Here is an 18,003-nt window from a genome sequence, read left to right on the forward strand (position 1 = left end):
TGTGCACGTTTTTTTTGGTTTTGTTTTTTGTTTTTGTCTGTTCTATGAGAACTGAATATAGTTGAGTTAGCACCATTTATTCCTCGTGACTTTTGAAAAAGAATTGCAAATCACCCAGACCAGCTACACACTGTGTACCGAACAGTGGCTTTTATTTTGAAAACTTATAGTGTCTTGTACTTTCTAGCTTCACAAACAAGCCACACCCACTGCGTTGCCAAAGATACCAGAATGTGTTGTCAAGTCAACGCTGCGCGAGCGTTCTCAGACCGAGTGGTCACGCAAAAGAGTAGTAGCTGTTATGGACGTGACGCTTAATTTGAAGTCTCTTCAGTTTGAAAGTGGACTCAGTGAAGAAGAGAAGGAGTGCGTGTTTCTGCGCAGTCGCTCCTCGGCGTTAGCGGTGTGTGGCTGTGCGCATGCGGGGTTTCTCTGCAGACTCGTGGCCTTAGCCAGGTAGCGCTCGTGTCTGGTTCCTCACCTGCAGGCTCGAGCCCCGAAAACAGTGTTTACGGTTTAGTGCCAGAGACACTGCAGGTCAAGAGCTTTGGGTTTTTTTCCCCCAAAACAATAGATATTCACAATAACTGATATTCTTATAAGTATTTTTGTATTGGAAAGTTTTCAAAAAAATATGAAAATTTGTTTTGCTTAGAGATTCTCCAGAGATTCTACAGAAATGTTGCTTGGAATAAAATTTCTGTTGTTTAATCAAATATTATTTATTTACTGTTATATATTTCATGCCATTTTTCATAATAATATCCAACCTACCTGTATATCCAGTAATAATCAACATTTTGGGAATTTTTTAATTTTGATTTTTAGTTTACAGAAAAAAATATTTTCAGGAAAAAAAAAAAGTTTTAAATATAAAAGTGATTTTATGTATTTCCACAAATGTAAGTGTGGTTTATTAGGTTTATAAAGGATATTTTCATATATATTGTAATGACATAAAAATAGACATACACACTCATTGTCCACTTTATTAGGAACACCTGTATATCTGCACACTCGTGCAGTCAGGAGGCTACAGTGAGCGCAGACTCACCCACACTGGACAGCTGAATATTGGACAAACATCTTAAACTGTCCAGTTTTGGTGCGTCTGTGTCCGTGACAGCCTCCGATTTCTATCACCACGTTTTGTACAGAGTGGTTATCTCAGTTACTGGAGCCTTCATGTCAGCGTGATCCAGTCTGGCCATTCTTCTCTGACTGTTCTTCTCTGTCTTATCAGCAAGGCGCTTCTGCTCTGAGAACTGCTGCTCACTGGATGCTTTCTTTGTTGTTTCGCTCTATTCTGCGTAAACTCTAGAGACTCTTGTGTATGAAAATCCCAGGAGATTTCTGAAGTATTCAAAAGCAGCCTGTCTGGCACCATCAACCATGCCACAGTCAGAGTCACTGAGATGAATTTTAACTCAAGCTCTTGACCTGCATCTACATGATTTTATGTATTGTGCTGCTGCCACATGATTGGCTGATTGGATAATTGCATGAATGAGCAGGTGTACAGGTGTTCCTAATGAAATGGCTGGTGAGGGTGTGAATAACTATTCTGTCAGCTTGTACCAGTCTGGCCATTCTCCTCGGATCTCTCTCATCAACAAGGCGTTTCAGCATGCAGAGTCTGCCACTCACTGGATGTTTTTTGTTTTTTGCACCATTCTGTGTAAACTCTAGCCCCAGGAGATCAGCAGTTTTTTATGGAGCTTGAAAGTTGAAAAAGTATTTAAATATGAATTTTGTATATATTAATTATATATGCTACTTTATTTTTTTTCTGTGGGGTATTTAATAAATGTACATTTTTGTTTTGTTTTTTTTCTTTGTTTTGAAATTGCTAAGATTTCAGATTTTCTGATTTTTGAAATATCAGAATCCTAAATACAAATCCCAGAAATTCAAACCAAGTTCTCAGATTCTTCCTCACCAACTTTGGCAGACCATGTCTTCATGGAGCTCGCTTTGTGCACGGGGCGTTATCATGCAGGAACATGTTTGTGCCTCTTCGTTCCAGTGAAGGGAAATGTTAATACGAAGGCATCCTGTACAATCATGTGCCTCCAATTTTGTGGCAAAGGTTTGGGGATGAGCCACATATGGGGGTCATGGTCAGCCATGCACATACTTTTGTCAATGTAGTGTACCAGCAAACAAGCTATTCAGGGATTTATGACATGGCATTATTGTGGGTGGAGCTTAAAACCTACTACAAAATTGTTAAGTTTCAGACGATGCAGTGCTCGTTAGTGGACAAAAACAAGAAATGAACATTTTTCTGTTGAGTTTTGATATTTTTATTGCTACATTTTAAGAGAAGACTATAGATGTTATAGACGCAACTGATTTTGTGATTAAAATTGCACTACCTGTAGTGTCTTGTCTTAATAATAATGCATATATGTTTTTTTTTTAATCTGTAGGAATAAATTAAACCACCTAACCAATAAATCAGACCTGCAGCCAGTGAAGATTGGCATTATTGGAGGTGGGCACGTGGGCAAACAGCTGGCACTGCTTTTATTGACTATACCAGGGTTTAAACCATCTAACATTAACATGTCAACTAAAAGACCAGACACACTGAGTAAGTGTTTAAATTAGCCACATGTTCAACAAACATTTGTCATTTGAATTGTCTTTGAAAACATGGAAAATAAGTAATAAAAAAGTAAAACTTATTTTGAACTAAGAAAATGTAGCCTATCTTTTGTTGTGCATAATTATCAGCTCCACACTACGCTGTACACCAGTGATAAAGAAAGACAGGATGGTGAACCATCCTCAGCACATGGTTTCCCCATGGTGATGAGTGTCAAAGCGGTTTTATGTGTGTGCAAAATCTATTTATATCCCAAGAAAATAGAACATGGTCAAATGCAACAACAAAGTTTCTGAAGCACAGTAACAAAATTATTTTACAAAAAATTAGAAACATGAAACATTTTGTCACATACATTTTGAGAGAAAATTCAGTTTTAAAGAGGAAAATAGTTTCCCAGTTGTTTGACTCCATTTTAATGATTGTATATAATTTTTATTTTATACAATTATGCAGTTTTTTAAAGGGTGCTAATAATTCTGGAGGTGACTCACCTATATAGAAGGTTTACTTGATAAAATGGCCAGTGAATGTTCTAAGTAGATGTAACTAATAAATTGTCCATTATGTGTATTTCTCATTAATTCCCCTGAGACCATTAAACCACTCTGGCTGATTATAGCTCACAGAACTCACAGTGATTATAACGTATGAGAGCAGTGAATGAAACATAGCCATCTGTTTGCATTGTAGGTGATTTCTCAGACAGAGGGGTGAAGTGTTACTTTGATAACCGCAGACTGGCCACATGGGCAGACGTGATCTTCCTCTGCGTTCTTCCCTCTCATCTTCGTCACGTGTGTGCTGAGCTTCACTCTCAGCTGCCTGCACGCTGCCTAGTGTACAGCTTCACCTCAGCAGTGCAAGTACACAGGTATGACCTCACATATACATGTAGATGTCATGTTCAAGATGAATCTTCACCTTTGTTTGGTTATTTTTCAATGGAACTTGGAAGCCTAGTAAGAAAAACTAAGTTGGTCTTGTAGGAGTCAGTGCTTGGAAAAGTTCAGTTGTTGCTGAGACTTTAAAGAACCTGACAGAATGTTATTTATTGGGTCACATGTTCTTTAGGAACAGATACATATTAACAGATACATAACTGAAATAAATCCAAACCTGCTTAAATAATAATAATTCTTAAACTATTTCCAAACATATAGATTTTTTTTTAAAGTGCCAGGGATACATATTTCTACTCTTATTCTTACATATGATATATTTCTATATACTACCTCACTGTAGTTGTATAACATTCAGAGCCTTTTTACGTGTCTTACTGTTAGAGTGTCAGTCATAAAGAACTTAAAGAGCAAGCTGTTCATTTTCTGGTTCTAACATCAAGGGGCGGTTTCCCAGACAGCGTTTAAATTAAACCAGAAGTAGGCCTGGATATTTAGTACAGAATATTTAATCAAGGCCTAAAAAATGTCTCTCTGAAACTAATTTTAAGATATTAAACTACACTTAATTATTTAAGACAACTACTCAGTGTGTTTGGTGAGCACAGTGCTCTAAAAAGGGTTATTTGTTGTTGTGATCATTTTACAGGTTGGAATTACTTCTTGGTCACACATTTATTCTCAGACCTCAGTACGGATTTATGACCTGTGATTCGGGTGACTTGTGGCTCCGCCATAATCAAGTGGCAGCAGCTCTAAAGGACGAAGAGGTTCTGAGTGCATCATGCCCACTTTCACTGACTGGTGAGTTGAAAACTCAGGAACATCGCAGAAAATATGTCTGTCCATCCTGTCACACCTGTTACCTGACTTATCTGTTGTGTATTTAATTGCAGTGCTGCTGTTTGCCTTGTCTCTGACAGGTGGTCTCTCTTTGGATCAGAGGTGGGTGTCTGCTGTGCTCTACACTCTCCTCAATATGTGCACTACTGAGGGACTGAGAGCCAGCCAAACCGTCCAACTTCTCAATGAGCTGTTTCAGACAACAAGCCCAACCGTAACTCTCACCTGCCAAAGCTATGTCAACTCATCCTGGGCATCTAAACTTCATAACTCTGAGGAGTGAGTGGTTTATTAGCTGTTCTCTCTGCTGAAAATCCATTCAAATATACTTACTTTGCTATAATTCTTTATTCTGCTCTCTCTCTATATATATATACTGTGTAAATAAATTATATATATATGTTTCCTGTTTTTCAGGCCTTTCCCCTGGATTAACTTGGTTGATGTACAGACAAAACAGTCTCCTTTGACTTCATGTCTGTCAGGATGTAAAGCTTTACAAGACTGCATTTCTGTGATGTATCAAAAAACATTTTCTGGCTGAATTTAAAGAATGAAACAAAGACAATGTGTAAGGAACCAATTTCACAACAACAGTTTTACAGTTATTAACTGTGTAATGTTTTGGCTATATATACCAGTTGCCTCAGTAGATTATATGTAAACCACAATGTTAAAATAAGGTTAGGATAATTAGGCTCATGAGAATAGTGCGAGTCTCTCAGTGGCACTGAAATAGTTCTGTAGCTCTCTGGATATTTAGTACCATTTGGGGCCTAATTACACTGACTATACAAGTGTACAATTTATTTGTTTTTTAGCAAATGTCACATACTAAAAAAACTAAAAATACATGATTTCAACATGATTATGCTTTTGCGACTGGCTGAATGTTATTTATGGATTTTTCATTCATTACTTATTGGGTCACATGTTCTTTAGGAAGTTCAACAACAAAAGAAAAAGACAGACATGCTTATATAATTCTCATTTGTAATATATTTGTATACTTATTTAATTTATTGAAGGTGCTACGTATGCCTATACTACTATATAAAATATCTGACTGCTACATCACCACATTGTATAACATCCAGAGCCCTTTTTGTGTTTTAGTGTCAGACAAACAGAACATGTGAACATCTGACCTGTAAAACAGTAAAACTGTTTCTAACATGAAGGGGCAGTTTCCTGGACAGGGTTTAAATGACACCTGAAGTAATCCTACTTAAGAGTTAATCAAGGCCTCCAAATTGCCCTTCTGAAACAAATCTTGATTTAAGGTTAGTTACTTCCAGATAATGAAGTCTTAAACTAAATTAAACTAGATTAAGTGGTTAGCGTTGCTGCCTCACAGCTCCACAGTCTGTTCAATCCTAAATTCGGTTAAGATCTACATGGAGTTTCACATGATCTTCGCCTGTGTGAGTTTGGGATCTCTGGTTTCCTCTCACTGTCCAGAAACATGCCCCAGGATTTAATCCTGGGTGTGAATGAGTGTGTGCCCATCCAGAGTGCACACCAGCCTTCCTCGTGTTCCCTGGACAGGCTCTGGATCCACCCTGACCCTGACCCTGACCCTAACCAGTGGTTACTGAAGATGCATGAATAAATTGAAACCACCAGTGCTAATGTGGATAGTGCTGGTTTACACAAAATAGATACTAAAACCTGTAATGGAGCCAGAAAATGATTAAAAAATATGTGGAGCTGGAAATAAAAAATACAGCTAAAACAGCAAAAATAAGATGGAGTAAAAGACAGAGTGGACCAAAAACATTTTAAAAAGAAGCAAAATGAGATTAGATAATAATAATAGCAAGTAATTTAAAAGCACCATTGAAAATAAACAGCACATCAGCTTCAAAAGCCTGGACATCAGTTTATAATGAATTTACTGCTAAAAACACACATCAATAAGAGTGGTAGAGTTTAAGAACCTTCCTTGTTATTTCCTCTTCTGAGAAGTATTTGAATTTGAGCTGCATTTATAAATATAGGTGTTGTCGAAGAACAAGAGGATTTTATTTTATTTGTTTATTTATTTGTTTGTCTGGCTGGTTGCTTAATCCACCTTTACGACTTAGACAGTACTCTTATTATGTAAAGCGGTTGCGTTTTTTCACCCGCCACCGTTTCCAGCTTCACACCCTTCTGCTCGCCTGCGTGTTAATTTTGACGTCGGTCCAGATTTAGCTGCTGTTGAGCTCCTGTGACTTTCACTGCACCGCGGGATCAATCAAGGTAAAGCTGTACTGATTAACCCTGTATCCGCAGCCTGCTGTACACTTACTGCTTTCACCGGAACTGGTAGGAAACTGGTAGGAAACTGGTGATTTCTTCGCACTGTTTTTGTGGATTTCACACTGAAGCTAATGACTAGCTGCGTTTAGCTGATGCAGAATTGGGCGTCTTGAAATGATCAAAAACAAGGATGTTTTTGTAAAATATTACGGTACACACTGAGGTCTTAGACTCTCTGATCATTTCCATGTGAACACACGTGTTGAATGTGTGAGAAAGCTGTGCGGTTGCTTTTCCCTGCAGGTTGTTGGAGGAAATAAAGCATCACCTGATGTGATGTGAAGCTCCTGAGCTCAGAGTGCCTGATGTTTATGCGATCTGTGCATCGCTGTGTGCTTTTATTGTCATGTTTATACAGATGGAGAATGTAGAAGCCACATCTGAGCTCCAGTCCAGACTGTCGTCCCTGTCTGTTTCATCTTTCTCCGGCATCGCGTCCAAAACGTGTGACTCCAGCCCGCTGGACAGGTAGCGAGCCTGCGCGCTGTTCCACGCTCTTTTACAGCCGAAACGCAAGTCGCTGACGTCATGGTTTTAACTCTGTCTTAGTGCGTGCTTATGATTTAACAATTTTAAAGAGTGGGATATTAGCTTGTGTACAACACTGCTGCAGCATTAATATTTTAATGCACTCCATGTATGCATGTTTTTTTTAGTTAAAAAATGGAATAATTTGCTTTGGAAGTCTTGCTGATCATTACAGTGCATCCATTCAAACTGTTCAAATAATGCAAAGTTACAAAAGTTAGGTGTGACTGCGATGAGGATGAGGGTTTGAATGGTTTGACTGCAGTGATGAGGGTTTGACTGCGATGATGAGGGTTTGACTGCGATGGAGATGTGAGTTTGACTGGTTTGACTGCGATGATGAGGGTTTGACTGGTTTGACTAGGATGATGATGACATCTCATCATGGATGACAGCTCATCAGCTGAAACTTAATCTGAACTGCTGTTCATCCCAGGTGATTCATCCCCATCTCAGGATCTTGCAATTTCCCTAGACAATTCTCTGATCTCGCCTTCGGTTACTGCACGCAACCTTGGGGTAACCATGGACAATCAACTGTCCTTCTCCTCTCACATTGCTAATCTAACACGCTCATGTCGATTTCTCCTTTATAACATCAGAAGAATCCATCCATTTCTTTCCACACAGGCCACACAGGTGCTTGTTCAGTCCCTTGTCATTTCAAGACTGGACTACTGCAACTGATCCAGAATGCAGCTGCACGATTGGTTTTCAACCTTCCTAAATTTTCCCACACCACCCCATTGCTACGCTTCCTCCACTGGCTTCCTGTAGCTGCCTGCATCAGATTTAAAACACTGATGCTCGCCTACAAAGCCAAAAACGGACCAGCACCCACTTATCTCAAAGCACTTATCACACCTCGCACGGCACCACGCTCCCTCCGATCCTCTAGCACTGCTCGACTTGTCCCTCCATCTCTCAGGGTACAAGGAAGGCATGCATCGAGACTCTTCTCTGTTCTGTTACCAAGGTGGTGGAATGAACTTCCCCTAGATGTCCGAACAGCTGAGTCACTGGCAGTATTCAAACGATGTCTAAAGACTTACTTCTTCATAGAGTACTTTAGTTAGCACTCAAAAAAAATAAAATAAAATAAATAAAATAAAATTGTCTGAGCGCTTGTCTATTACCTCCCCAACAGAGTTTTGGACTGATGGTATCCTAGTTTGTGACCTAGCGAGCCAATATCAGAATGTATTTTTGATAGACTTCAAAGCACTATTGTAAGTCGCTCTGGATAAGGGCGTCTGCCAAATGCCGTAAATGCAAAGGTAAATGATGATGAGGGTTTGACTGGGATGATGATCATGATGATGAGGGTTTGAATGGGATCATCATGATGATGATGATGATGGTTTGACTGGGATCATGATGATGATGATGATGAGGGTTTGACTGGGATCATGATGATGATGATGATGGTTTGACTGGGATGATGATGATGATGATGAGGGTTTGACTAGTTTGACTGGGATGATGATGATGATGATGAGGGTTTGACTAGTTTGACTGGGATGATGATGATGAGGGTTTGACTGGGATCATGATGATGATGATGATGATGGTTTGACTAGTTTGACTGGGATGATGGTGATGAGGGTTTGACTGGGATGATGATGATGATGAAGATGAAGGTTTGACTAGTTTGACTGGGATGATGATGATGATGATGGTTTGACTGGGATGATGATGATGATGATGATGGTTTGACTGGGATGATGTATCAATGCACCCCAGTACTGAAACACATAATATATATAAGTTGTTAGAGCATTGAGTTTGGTGGGCATTTTTGCATTATGAATTATTTATTACAGTAATTATTGCATACATATGTAACATTGAGTTGAACCAATAGAAAGGGAATAGCATCTGTCAACATTTATACCATGGAATCTTGCTGTGAGATGAATAACATTACCTACAGCCTACATATGAAAGCTCAGGCTTACCTCCTGAAACAGGTGTTTTTCCATGGCAACAACCACCACAAGCACCACCCCCTCCCCCACCCGGGTAGACTCTGGTTTAGGATGTTGAATAGTAGGGAGGAGACAGAGAGGTGGAGGATGTGGAAGTGTCATCACTAGTGGAGAAAGAGAGAGATGGGAATTGATAGGAAGTTATGTGGAGGGTTGAGAGGATCAGGTGTGGTCTTTCTCCTGAACTTTAGTTTATAGTCACTTTTGTTTGTGTGTGTGAGTGTGTGTGTGCTTGTACAATATACTGCCTGTCACTTTAACATCAACTAATCAATTACTGTTTCCCAAAAAAAAAAAAAAACACCACAAGGCTAATTTCTCTCAGACTGGTAAACAGCGCTGACTCTCCAAAATGAGTTCACAGGGGTTTTTAAAAATAGCCAGTACTTATCAGACTACTTTCAAATGGCTTCCTAGAGATATAGCTATTTTGTCAACTTCTCACCTGGTGCTTGGTTGGGATTTTTTTTTTCTGGCTTTTTGTCTCTGCATTTGTCAATGTGTTCCATCCACTAATGAAAGCAGCAGTGGAAGCCAAGTCCTCTTGAGCCACTTCAGGGTCTTTCTGATCTGATCACTGAATTCTGTACAGCAGTAGATGCAAAATTGGCCCCAAGCCCCAAAAAGGTCAGGGGTCAATGGCAGAACTGACGTTTATACCCGTGCAACATCATCGGGACCACTGGTCTGATGTAGCTACTGCCTAATAATGCAATGTAAAGCATCCTGCTGACAGCCCTGTCCTTCATGTCTGGGCTCCATGAGACTCTTTAGTGGTGATGACAGATGCAGTCTACTAGTTTTAACCAATAACAAGCTTAACTAGTTAAACTATTAGACTCCATCTATCTGAACGGAATGTGATGAGAGAGTAATAAAGGAGTAAAATTATATTAGGGTGAACGCTAATCAGTGTGGCCAGCACTGGTGTAATATTTCTACATTTATCAGGCTCTCTATATCTTTTGTTTTGAATACATTTGTGTTCATTTTCCAATCTGGCCGAAATAACACAACTTTATCTTGCTATCTACAATTAATACAAATAGTTGTCTAAATAATGAAAATGTTAGCTAATATACAGGGTGGGATGAATCACTGACGTCTGTTTTTTTGGTGTGGTTTATCTAACCTGCAGCAATGCTATAGAAAGGACCACAAGATTATCAGTCAGCACTTAAACTTAGACAATACCAATCCAGATGTTTGGTGGCTAGCTTACTTGTAAGACATGCATGGAAGTCCACCTCTCCTGTTGCTTCTGCCAAAGTTCTTCTGGCTTGCGGTGTAGACCATTCCCAATGACTCCATGGCAATGGCAATGCAGCCATTGAGTTTGTTTTGTTGCTTATGTTAGTTTTTAAAGATACACTAATGTTTGAATCATTTTGAAGACCTAAATGTGAAGCTTCTCCAGAGAAAGTCCAGAGTTGAATGAAATGCTGGTGTTTGGGCTCGTTTTGCTGTTAAACCATCATTCCTTTCATGTGTCGCGTCTGATGTGGAAATGCTTTTTGCTGTAGCAATTCAGTATGAGCTGACAGTGCTCTGGAGTAGAGAACACTGAGGAAAAGTGGTAATGGGTTGCGCTGCACTGCTTCCTGGGTGGCTTGTATTTTGTAGCTTATGCCATGTGGATCAAATTGCCTGCGCCACTCGGTTGAAACTGGTCCCATCCAGTGTGTCGCACAGGTAATTAGTCTGTGCTGGGTTTTTCTGTAGTAGCTTTTGAGGAGAGATGCCTGTGTATATTACTTCATTGTGCTATATTGTCATTTCGCTGAACCATCATTATTGTGTGTATATAGTTTATGTATAGAAATTAAACATCATTTATATTGTTGAGTTAAATAGTAATGACAGCAACTAGTCAAATTTGTACAAGGAAAAAATTATACTTAAATTTAATTAAACATTTTGCTTCCTCAAGGCTTCAAAGCACAGATCTTTCTCAACCCGTAATACACCCTGACAACCAGAGCCAAATGGATGACAACAGCAATACCAAAGGATTACAACAACCCACCAAGGTATATTATCTCGCTCAAAGCACTTTAATCATTTCTACTTATTTTTAAGGATTTAATATGCATGACTTTGTATGATTTTAATTAGGATGAGCCAGCTGCAGAAGGAGAGTCAGTGGAAAGCAGCACAGCTGAAAAATCCGCTAATCCTGGAGAGACAAAAGGTTAGCACACCTCCTTCTAAATCGCCTCTGTCAACTTCTAGAAACCTTGTCATCATCTTTCATCATGGCCCTCTGAGACACTACCTCTAAGTGTCTTGTTCTCTCTCAGGAATTACAGCAGATAACACAAAAGGTTTTAGCAAATGCTTTTATATGCACTCCCTGGACACTTTAATTGGAACAGCTGTACACCTGCCCATTCATGCAGTTATCCAAGCAGCTAATCATGTGGCAGCAGTGTAATGCATAAAACCCTACAGATACAGGTTAAGAGCTTCAGTTAATGATCACATAAAACTGGAATGTTGAAGATAGGGATAAGACCAGTCAATGTTTGAGCTTGTGCCGTTTGCCCACTGCAGCCTCAGATTCCTGTTCATGGCTGACAGGAGTGGAACCTGATGTGGTCTCCTGCTGTTGTAGCTAATCCAGCTCAAGGTTCGACATGTGGTACATTCTGTGATGCTTTTTTGCTCAGCATGGTTGTACAGAGTGGTTATCTTGGTTACTATAGGCTTCCTGTCAGCTTGATCCAGTCTGGCCATTCTTCTCTGACCGTTCTTCTCCAATCTCTCTCATCAGCAAGGCATTTCTGCTCTGAGAACTGCTGCTCACTGGATGTTTTTTGTTTTTCGTTCTATTCTGCGCAAACTCTAGAGACTGCCGTGCCTGATCTCCCAGGAGATCAACAGTTACTGAAATATTCAAAAGCAGCCTGTGTGGCACCAGGAACCATGCCACGGTTAAAGTCACTGAAATCATTTTTCCCCCATTCCGATGTTTGATATGAACATGAACTGAAGCTCTTGACCTGTATCTGCATGATTTTATGTGTTGTGCTGCTGCTACATGACTGGCTGATAGGATAACAGCATAAATGAGCATGGGTACAGGTGTTCCTATTAAAATGGCTTGTAAGGGTCTTTTCTTGTGTTGCTGGTATAGATATTTGTATTGTTATTACAATGTTTACACTATTCAGATGAAAACTCTAACAAACCACAATGAATTATTGTGGATCTGAAAGTATTCTGAATGATCTCAAAAGGTTCCAGATATATTTGGTATCGGTGTAAAATTTCATAAATTGTAGCATGATTTAAAAAAAACTTAAATCAAATAATCATGGTCGAATGAAGGCCAACCTTTAACCGTAAAGCAACAAAGCAGTCGGTTATATTGCAAGGCACATCACAAGCACAATGTTTAGCAGCAATATAATATGCTGTTTTGTCCATATTGTAGAGCTGCATTAGAAACCCAGCAACACACATTTAGCATTTCACCAGATGTCCAATTCTCGGACAAAGCAAAAGAGACAAGATTCACAGGGCTGTCCCATCTCTCTTAAAGAAAGCGCTCTGCTTCAGGAATCCCCACATTATTGTCTGTAGGCAAAATTTAATTTCTTTTTTACTGATTGCATGAAAATGCAGTCATAACCTTTGGAATCAAACACAACCCACATAGTATACATTCAGTATTTCAGGCAGTCATTACCAGGCCTTACCTTTCAGTCTGTATATGAAACTAATATTAAATGAAAAACAACCCTGTTGCAGCCCTACCACCGTTGCAGCCAGCCAACACATGGACCACTGTGGCCCTGAAAGAGCTGAAGGCTAAGCTGCGTCAAGAGAAGGACAGCATGGTCACTGTTTACCGTGGAGACATTATGACTGTCCATGTACCTACCATCCCTGAGGCCAAACGCGTGTGCTGGGAGTTTGCTACAGATGGCTATGACATCGGGTTTGGGGTTTACTTTGACTGGTCGCCTGTCACCACCCGAGCCATAACGGTGCACATCAGTGAATCCAGTGATGATGAGGATGAAGATGATGAGCTTGAAGGTGAGAGAGAACATTTCCTGTCTTATTTCATGCCTTTGTTTTGATTTGCTGGTAGAAAATATTTCGATTTATCCATTCCATTACACAACAGGACATGTAGCTGTAACAACCTTCAAACACTGCTAATTGACTAAATGATTTATTATGATTTACATTATTAAGATATCAGTTGGCAACACATTCAGTGCTCTCTTCAGCATCATTATTTGTTTAGCACACTGCACACGTAATCGTCATCTGTATGTTGACTGATGTTGGTAGTTAGATAATGAAAAGGATTATGGGATTGTGTTCACCGGGATGCATGCATCTGATGCTGATTTAGAACCCCAAGTGATCTGTCCTTATACTATAGGTCTGTTTGAATGCCAGCACACTGAGTATAGTTCCTTACAATATTTCAAATAACCCCCGATACTGCTGCCTATTCTAATAAGTAAAAAATAATACTAAATATACATAATGTAAGACTCTGAACATGCAGCATATGCAGTTTTGCTAGTTGTATGTTTGTCTGCCAGACATGATATGAGCGAGCAAGGTTTTGCTTGTTCTGGGGTGACTGAGTTTGTTGTCACACACAGCAAGTAAGAAGAAAGTAATAGCATGTCTTGTTCTGTTTAGCAGTTTGTGTTGCTAACTCTTTTGTTCTATGGCACTGCAGTATGTATATAACAGCTGTAACTAGTGTCAAATGGGTGACCATTTTCTATGTACGTCAATGTGACAAAACAACAGTGAGACGAGCAACATTTGAACTGGGATTTTCTTAGTGCTGTGCAAATTAGGTATGACGTGGTAAAGTGACAAATCCAAACAAATGGCTCAAATGACTCTCTGGACCTTTCATATGGCGCATGTGATTTCTTGTGATTTCTGGCATTTCTTTATTTACCCACTCACAACATTTGTTCCTACCTGCAATTAGTTCCCATTTACTGTTTGATGCACCAAAATGGAAAATATAATTAAAATCTTATTATGTCATATACTGTATGACCTCTCATTAAATGTGCATAGAAAGGAAATAGCAGAGATTGTTGGTGACTCTGGTGAGTGTACAAAGCTGTACTGTTAGCTTTGCTAAACTGCTGACAAAGCTAGGATCAAGCCTAGCAGGTAAAATGTAAATCAAAACAAATTTTCACACTGTTAAGTGTGTTATTTAATTTGTGTTTAAATAGTTAGCTATAGAAAAAAAAATTATTGATACATATGTATATAAATATATATATATATATATATATATATATATATAGCTAGTACTGTACTGAATGAAGTAATTTGTTGTGGGACATACATACATGGTTATAAACCAAGCGATTGCTTGTTTTCCTGCTTTGAAATACTAATGGCTCTTATATCCAGATTATCACAACAAATATTGCTGGATGTAAAATAGAGCTACTTAATTAGATTATTTCACTTACAATAAGGGTACATGTTTTATAATAACATGTGTATATATAAATATAGGATATTCAAATGGAAATATGTAAGGCGTATACACTATATGGCCAAAAGTATGTGGACACCTGGCCATCACAACCATATGTTCCCATTCCATGGGCATACAATGGGCATTTACAGAGCTGGTCCACCCTTTGTTGTTATAATAACTTCCATTCTTCTGGGAAGGCTTTCCACTAGGTTTTGTAGCATGGCTGTGGAGAATTGCTCATTCAGACACAAGAGCATTAGTGAGGTCATGCACTGATGTCGGGCGAGGAGGCCTGGGGCGCAGTCGGTGTTCAGTGTGGGCAGGGCTCTATGCAGGCCACTCAAGTTCTTCCACACCAACCTTGGCAAGCCATGTCTTTATGTGCATTGTCATGCTGGAACAGGTTTGGGAGCTTTAGTTCCACTGAAGATAAATCTTAATACATAGCATACATGCTATACAACTGTGCTTACAATATTGTGGCAACAGTTTGGGGACGGTCCACATACATATGTGGTCAGGTGTCCACATACTTTTGGCCATAAAATGTATATTGCATTTTTTTTTTTTTTGGTTAACGGGGGTGTAGTCAAACGGCTGTGTTGTTTTTGTGGTCTATCCGCTACAAAAGCAATATCCTTTTGAATAGGTCTGACTTTATCTAGTCTCCACTTGAATAGGACTGACTTTATCTAGTCTCCACTTGAATAGGACTGACTTTATCTAGTCTCCACTGTCTCATATGGAGTGACTGTGAATGTGACTATCGGTATATCTATAAATCATATCACTCATTACTGAACCATACCTGCTCCATTAACAAGTCTAACAGTGTTGCTTGTCATCTTATTGATTTGTAAGGCATTAAATTATCCACTTGTGATTTGTGTAATGTATTTGATATTAAATAAACAAGTTCTTTGGCCTGTAAGCTGTGATTATGTGCTACCGCTGAATTAGACTATATGTTTGGTGTTTTCTAGCTGGACCTGTGGTTCCTGGAGACGTGGAGAAAGGGTCTAAAACGGCAGCCAACTCTAATTTGGGAGAGATCCTTCCTGTGTACCGTCAGGACAGTCACCTGGCTGTTCAAGGGGGTAGTCACAGTTTCCCAGGAGAAGGCACATACCTCCTAAAGTTCGACAACTCCTACTCCTTATGGCGGAATAAGACTCTGTACTACAGAGTGTACTACAGTGCCTGAGGAACCAAGAGCACATCTTGAGATGAATGTTTTGATAATATATATTTTTGATCAATATATAGAGATATATTTACAACACTGTATACATATCATTCCTGCTATTAATTCATACACTGATTTTTATTTTGATGCAAATTTTATTGTATAGATGGTAAGCCAAACTCAGCCAATCAGATTTGTCCTAGTCTATATGAAAGGTTTTTAAACTTGAGTAGAATCGTATAGCTTGGTCAGTGTGCAAATGTGTTGTGTGTATTTTTCAAATGTGTGGAGAATTTGTCAAGTGCCCATATACATGTTTTGTATTTATATTGTCTTGTCGTACCACAACACACAACTGTGGCCTCAGTGATCAGGTAATACAGTGGTTCAGGGAAAGATGCTTAAGCAAACGAATTAATTGCTCAGTACTATATGGTGAATAAAGAATGAAATCATGAAAGCTTGGATGTGTGATGTGGCACTGGCCACTACTGACTCAGGTGATGAATACTAAAGGATATTTTTCATATTTATATTCCAATCACAGACAAAACACAGCCACCGCTGATCCTGCTTTGATTTACCTGATGTACTGACATGTTTATTGTTGTAGCCTCAAGGTACCTTTTCTGTACACTGTCTAATCTAATCTAATCTAATTTCTGGCTAATCCAAATACCAGTTGGGTTGCAGTGATGCAAATGCAGACCCTCAGATTTATGTATTCAGACTTTCACTTTTTTTTCTTTTCTTTTTTCTTTAAACTGCATATGCAACATCCATTAACACAGTCACCAGGGATACTGGCCACAGCCTGCCTTTTTATGACTTAAGTGCAAACTATTTCCTGTCACGAAAAGTCAAGTTGTAATATAACTAATTCAATATTTACATGGCCCACCAGGTACCATTTGGTGGAGGGGGGGGTTGGGGTGGTTTGGCGGCTGTTTGCTTTCTGAATAGTTAAGCGATTGTAAAGGTTGACGTGCTATTAAACTAGTATAGAAACATCCTATGTGCTGCTTTCTCTATGTCAGTTAAATGAACAATGTTCTACACAAAGCTCTGTTGACAATCGTAATGTTGTGCTGTATTTTTCTGTTAATTTTTTGTGCTGCTTGTCCATGAGTACCAAAACACAAGTGTTGACTTGAGGGAGATAATTGGGCAATTCAGCAGCTCGAGAGAGTTTCTGTTCATACACCTGCACTCAGTGTATTCGCACATGTCTTATACATACTACTGCCATTGTGCTTTTTTGTCTACCATGTTGTTACTGTTAGTAATGTATATCATTGGTCTTCTGCTTTTACTCTACTGCTTCTGCTTTTTATTCAATAAACATTTGTACGTGGTAAGCTCATGAGTTGTTTCATTAACCTCTTCTACTACAGTGTGCACTGTGGGGTTTTTTTTATATATAAAACCATTTAAGATGTCCATCAGAATGTTTATTAATTTGCCAAACAGCTTCATGTTACCTCTTATAGTATTAAAAAAAATGACCACTGAAATGAGGCATGGCAGCTATTCACCTGATGAGCAAAGGCTCTGATACAGAGTAATTTTATTCATCTTTTCATTCGTCTTCAATAACCACTTTATCCTGGTCAGGGTTGCAGGAATACACCAAAGCATGGGATGCCGGTCCATGGTAGGGATCAATTCACAACTGTTTTTGGGAGGTAAGACGAAAACTGTATTTGTATAACTAACTTTTAGACCAAAAGTTTTTCCCCAGAGTTTTATTGTCCATTACAACAGATAGAGCATTTTAATGTGTGGTTCAGATTAGCCCTTCAGTGTTAATTCCATAACTGTCCACTGCAAACAGTGATCACAACAAATGTAAAATAAGATGAATAATACATAGTAGATACATTGTCGAAACTAAAATATTAGCTATTATAAAAGTTGTCATATATAATTTATAATAAATATATTCTGTCTTTATTGCATTACTTTGCTTTACTGTGTTTAGGCAACATCCAGTGGAATGGATTAAATTCCCATTCCAGCCTTACTTTGGGGTGTTTTTCAGACAGGAAGAAAAAAAAATCTGTTTTTCTCAGCACTGCAGTATTTCTGTCTGAAGCAGAAATCCAACAGTTATGAATTAAGCAACAATAGCATTTCCAATCAGAATAAAGTCCACA

General features: G+C 38.9%; 2 protein-coding genes across 6 annotated transcripts; both read left to right on the forward strand.

The window, feature by feature from the left end:
- Positions 1–171: 171 nt before the first annotated feature.
- On the forward strand, positions 172–5,433 carry noxred1 (NADP-dependent oxidoreductase domain containing 1). 2 transcript variants are annotated; one of them, XM_053237621.1, is made up of 6 exons: positions 172–456; positions 2,433–2,596; positions 3,305–3,485; positions 4,199–4,317; positions 4,437–4,635; positions 4,774–5,433. In XM_053237621.1, exons 1-6 carry the CDS (start codon positions 302–304, stop codon positions 4,898–4,900), a joined length of 945 nt encoding a protein of 314 aa, XP_053093596.1. In that variant the 5' UTR covers positions 172–301; the 3' UTR covers positions 4,901–5,433. The 2 variants fall into 2 exon arrangements, with proteins under 2 accessions (XP_053093596.1, XP_026790071.3); XM_026934270.3 differs by having other exon boundaries at positions 182–456; positions 4,163–4,317.
- A 1,038-nt stretch (positions 5,434–6,471) lies between these two features.
- Positions 6,472–17,205, forward strand: tmed8 (transmembrane p24 trafficking protein 8). Of its 4 annotated transcripts, none has more exons than XM_026934452.3 (6): positions 6,472–6,600; positions 7,019–7,128; positions 11,107–11,206; positions 11,292–11,367; positions 12,930–13,220; positions 15,645–17,205. In XM_026934452.3, the coding sequence occupies exons 2-6, from the start codon at positions 7,019–7,021 to the stop codon at positions 15,863–15,865; spliced, it is 798 nt and encodes a 265-aa protein (XP_026790253.1). In that variant the 5' UTR covers positions 6,472–6,600; the 3' UTR covers positions 15,866–17,205. The 4 variants fall into 4 exon arrangements, with proteins under 4 accessions (XP_026790253.1, XP_034164223.1, XP_034164224.1 ...); XM_034308332.2 differs by having other exon boundaries at positions 6,563–6,666; XM_034308333.2 differs by lacking the exon at positions 6,472–6,600 and adding an exon at positions 6,657–6,677.
- Positions 17,206–18,003: the final 798 nt, after the last annotated feature.

This window comes from Pangasianodon hypophthalmus, chromosome 10, assembly GCF_027358585.1.
Source record: "Pangasianodon hypophthalmus isolate fPanHyp1 chromosome 10, fPanHyp1.pri, whole genome shotgun sequence".
Classification (NCBI taxonomy): domain Eukaryota; kingdom Metazoa; phylum Chordata; class Actinopteri; order Siluriformes; family Pangasiidae; genus Pangasianodon; species Pangasianodon hypophthalmus.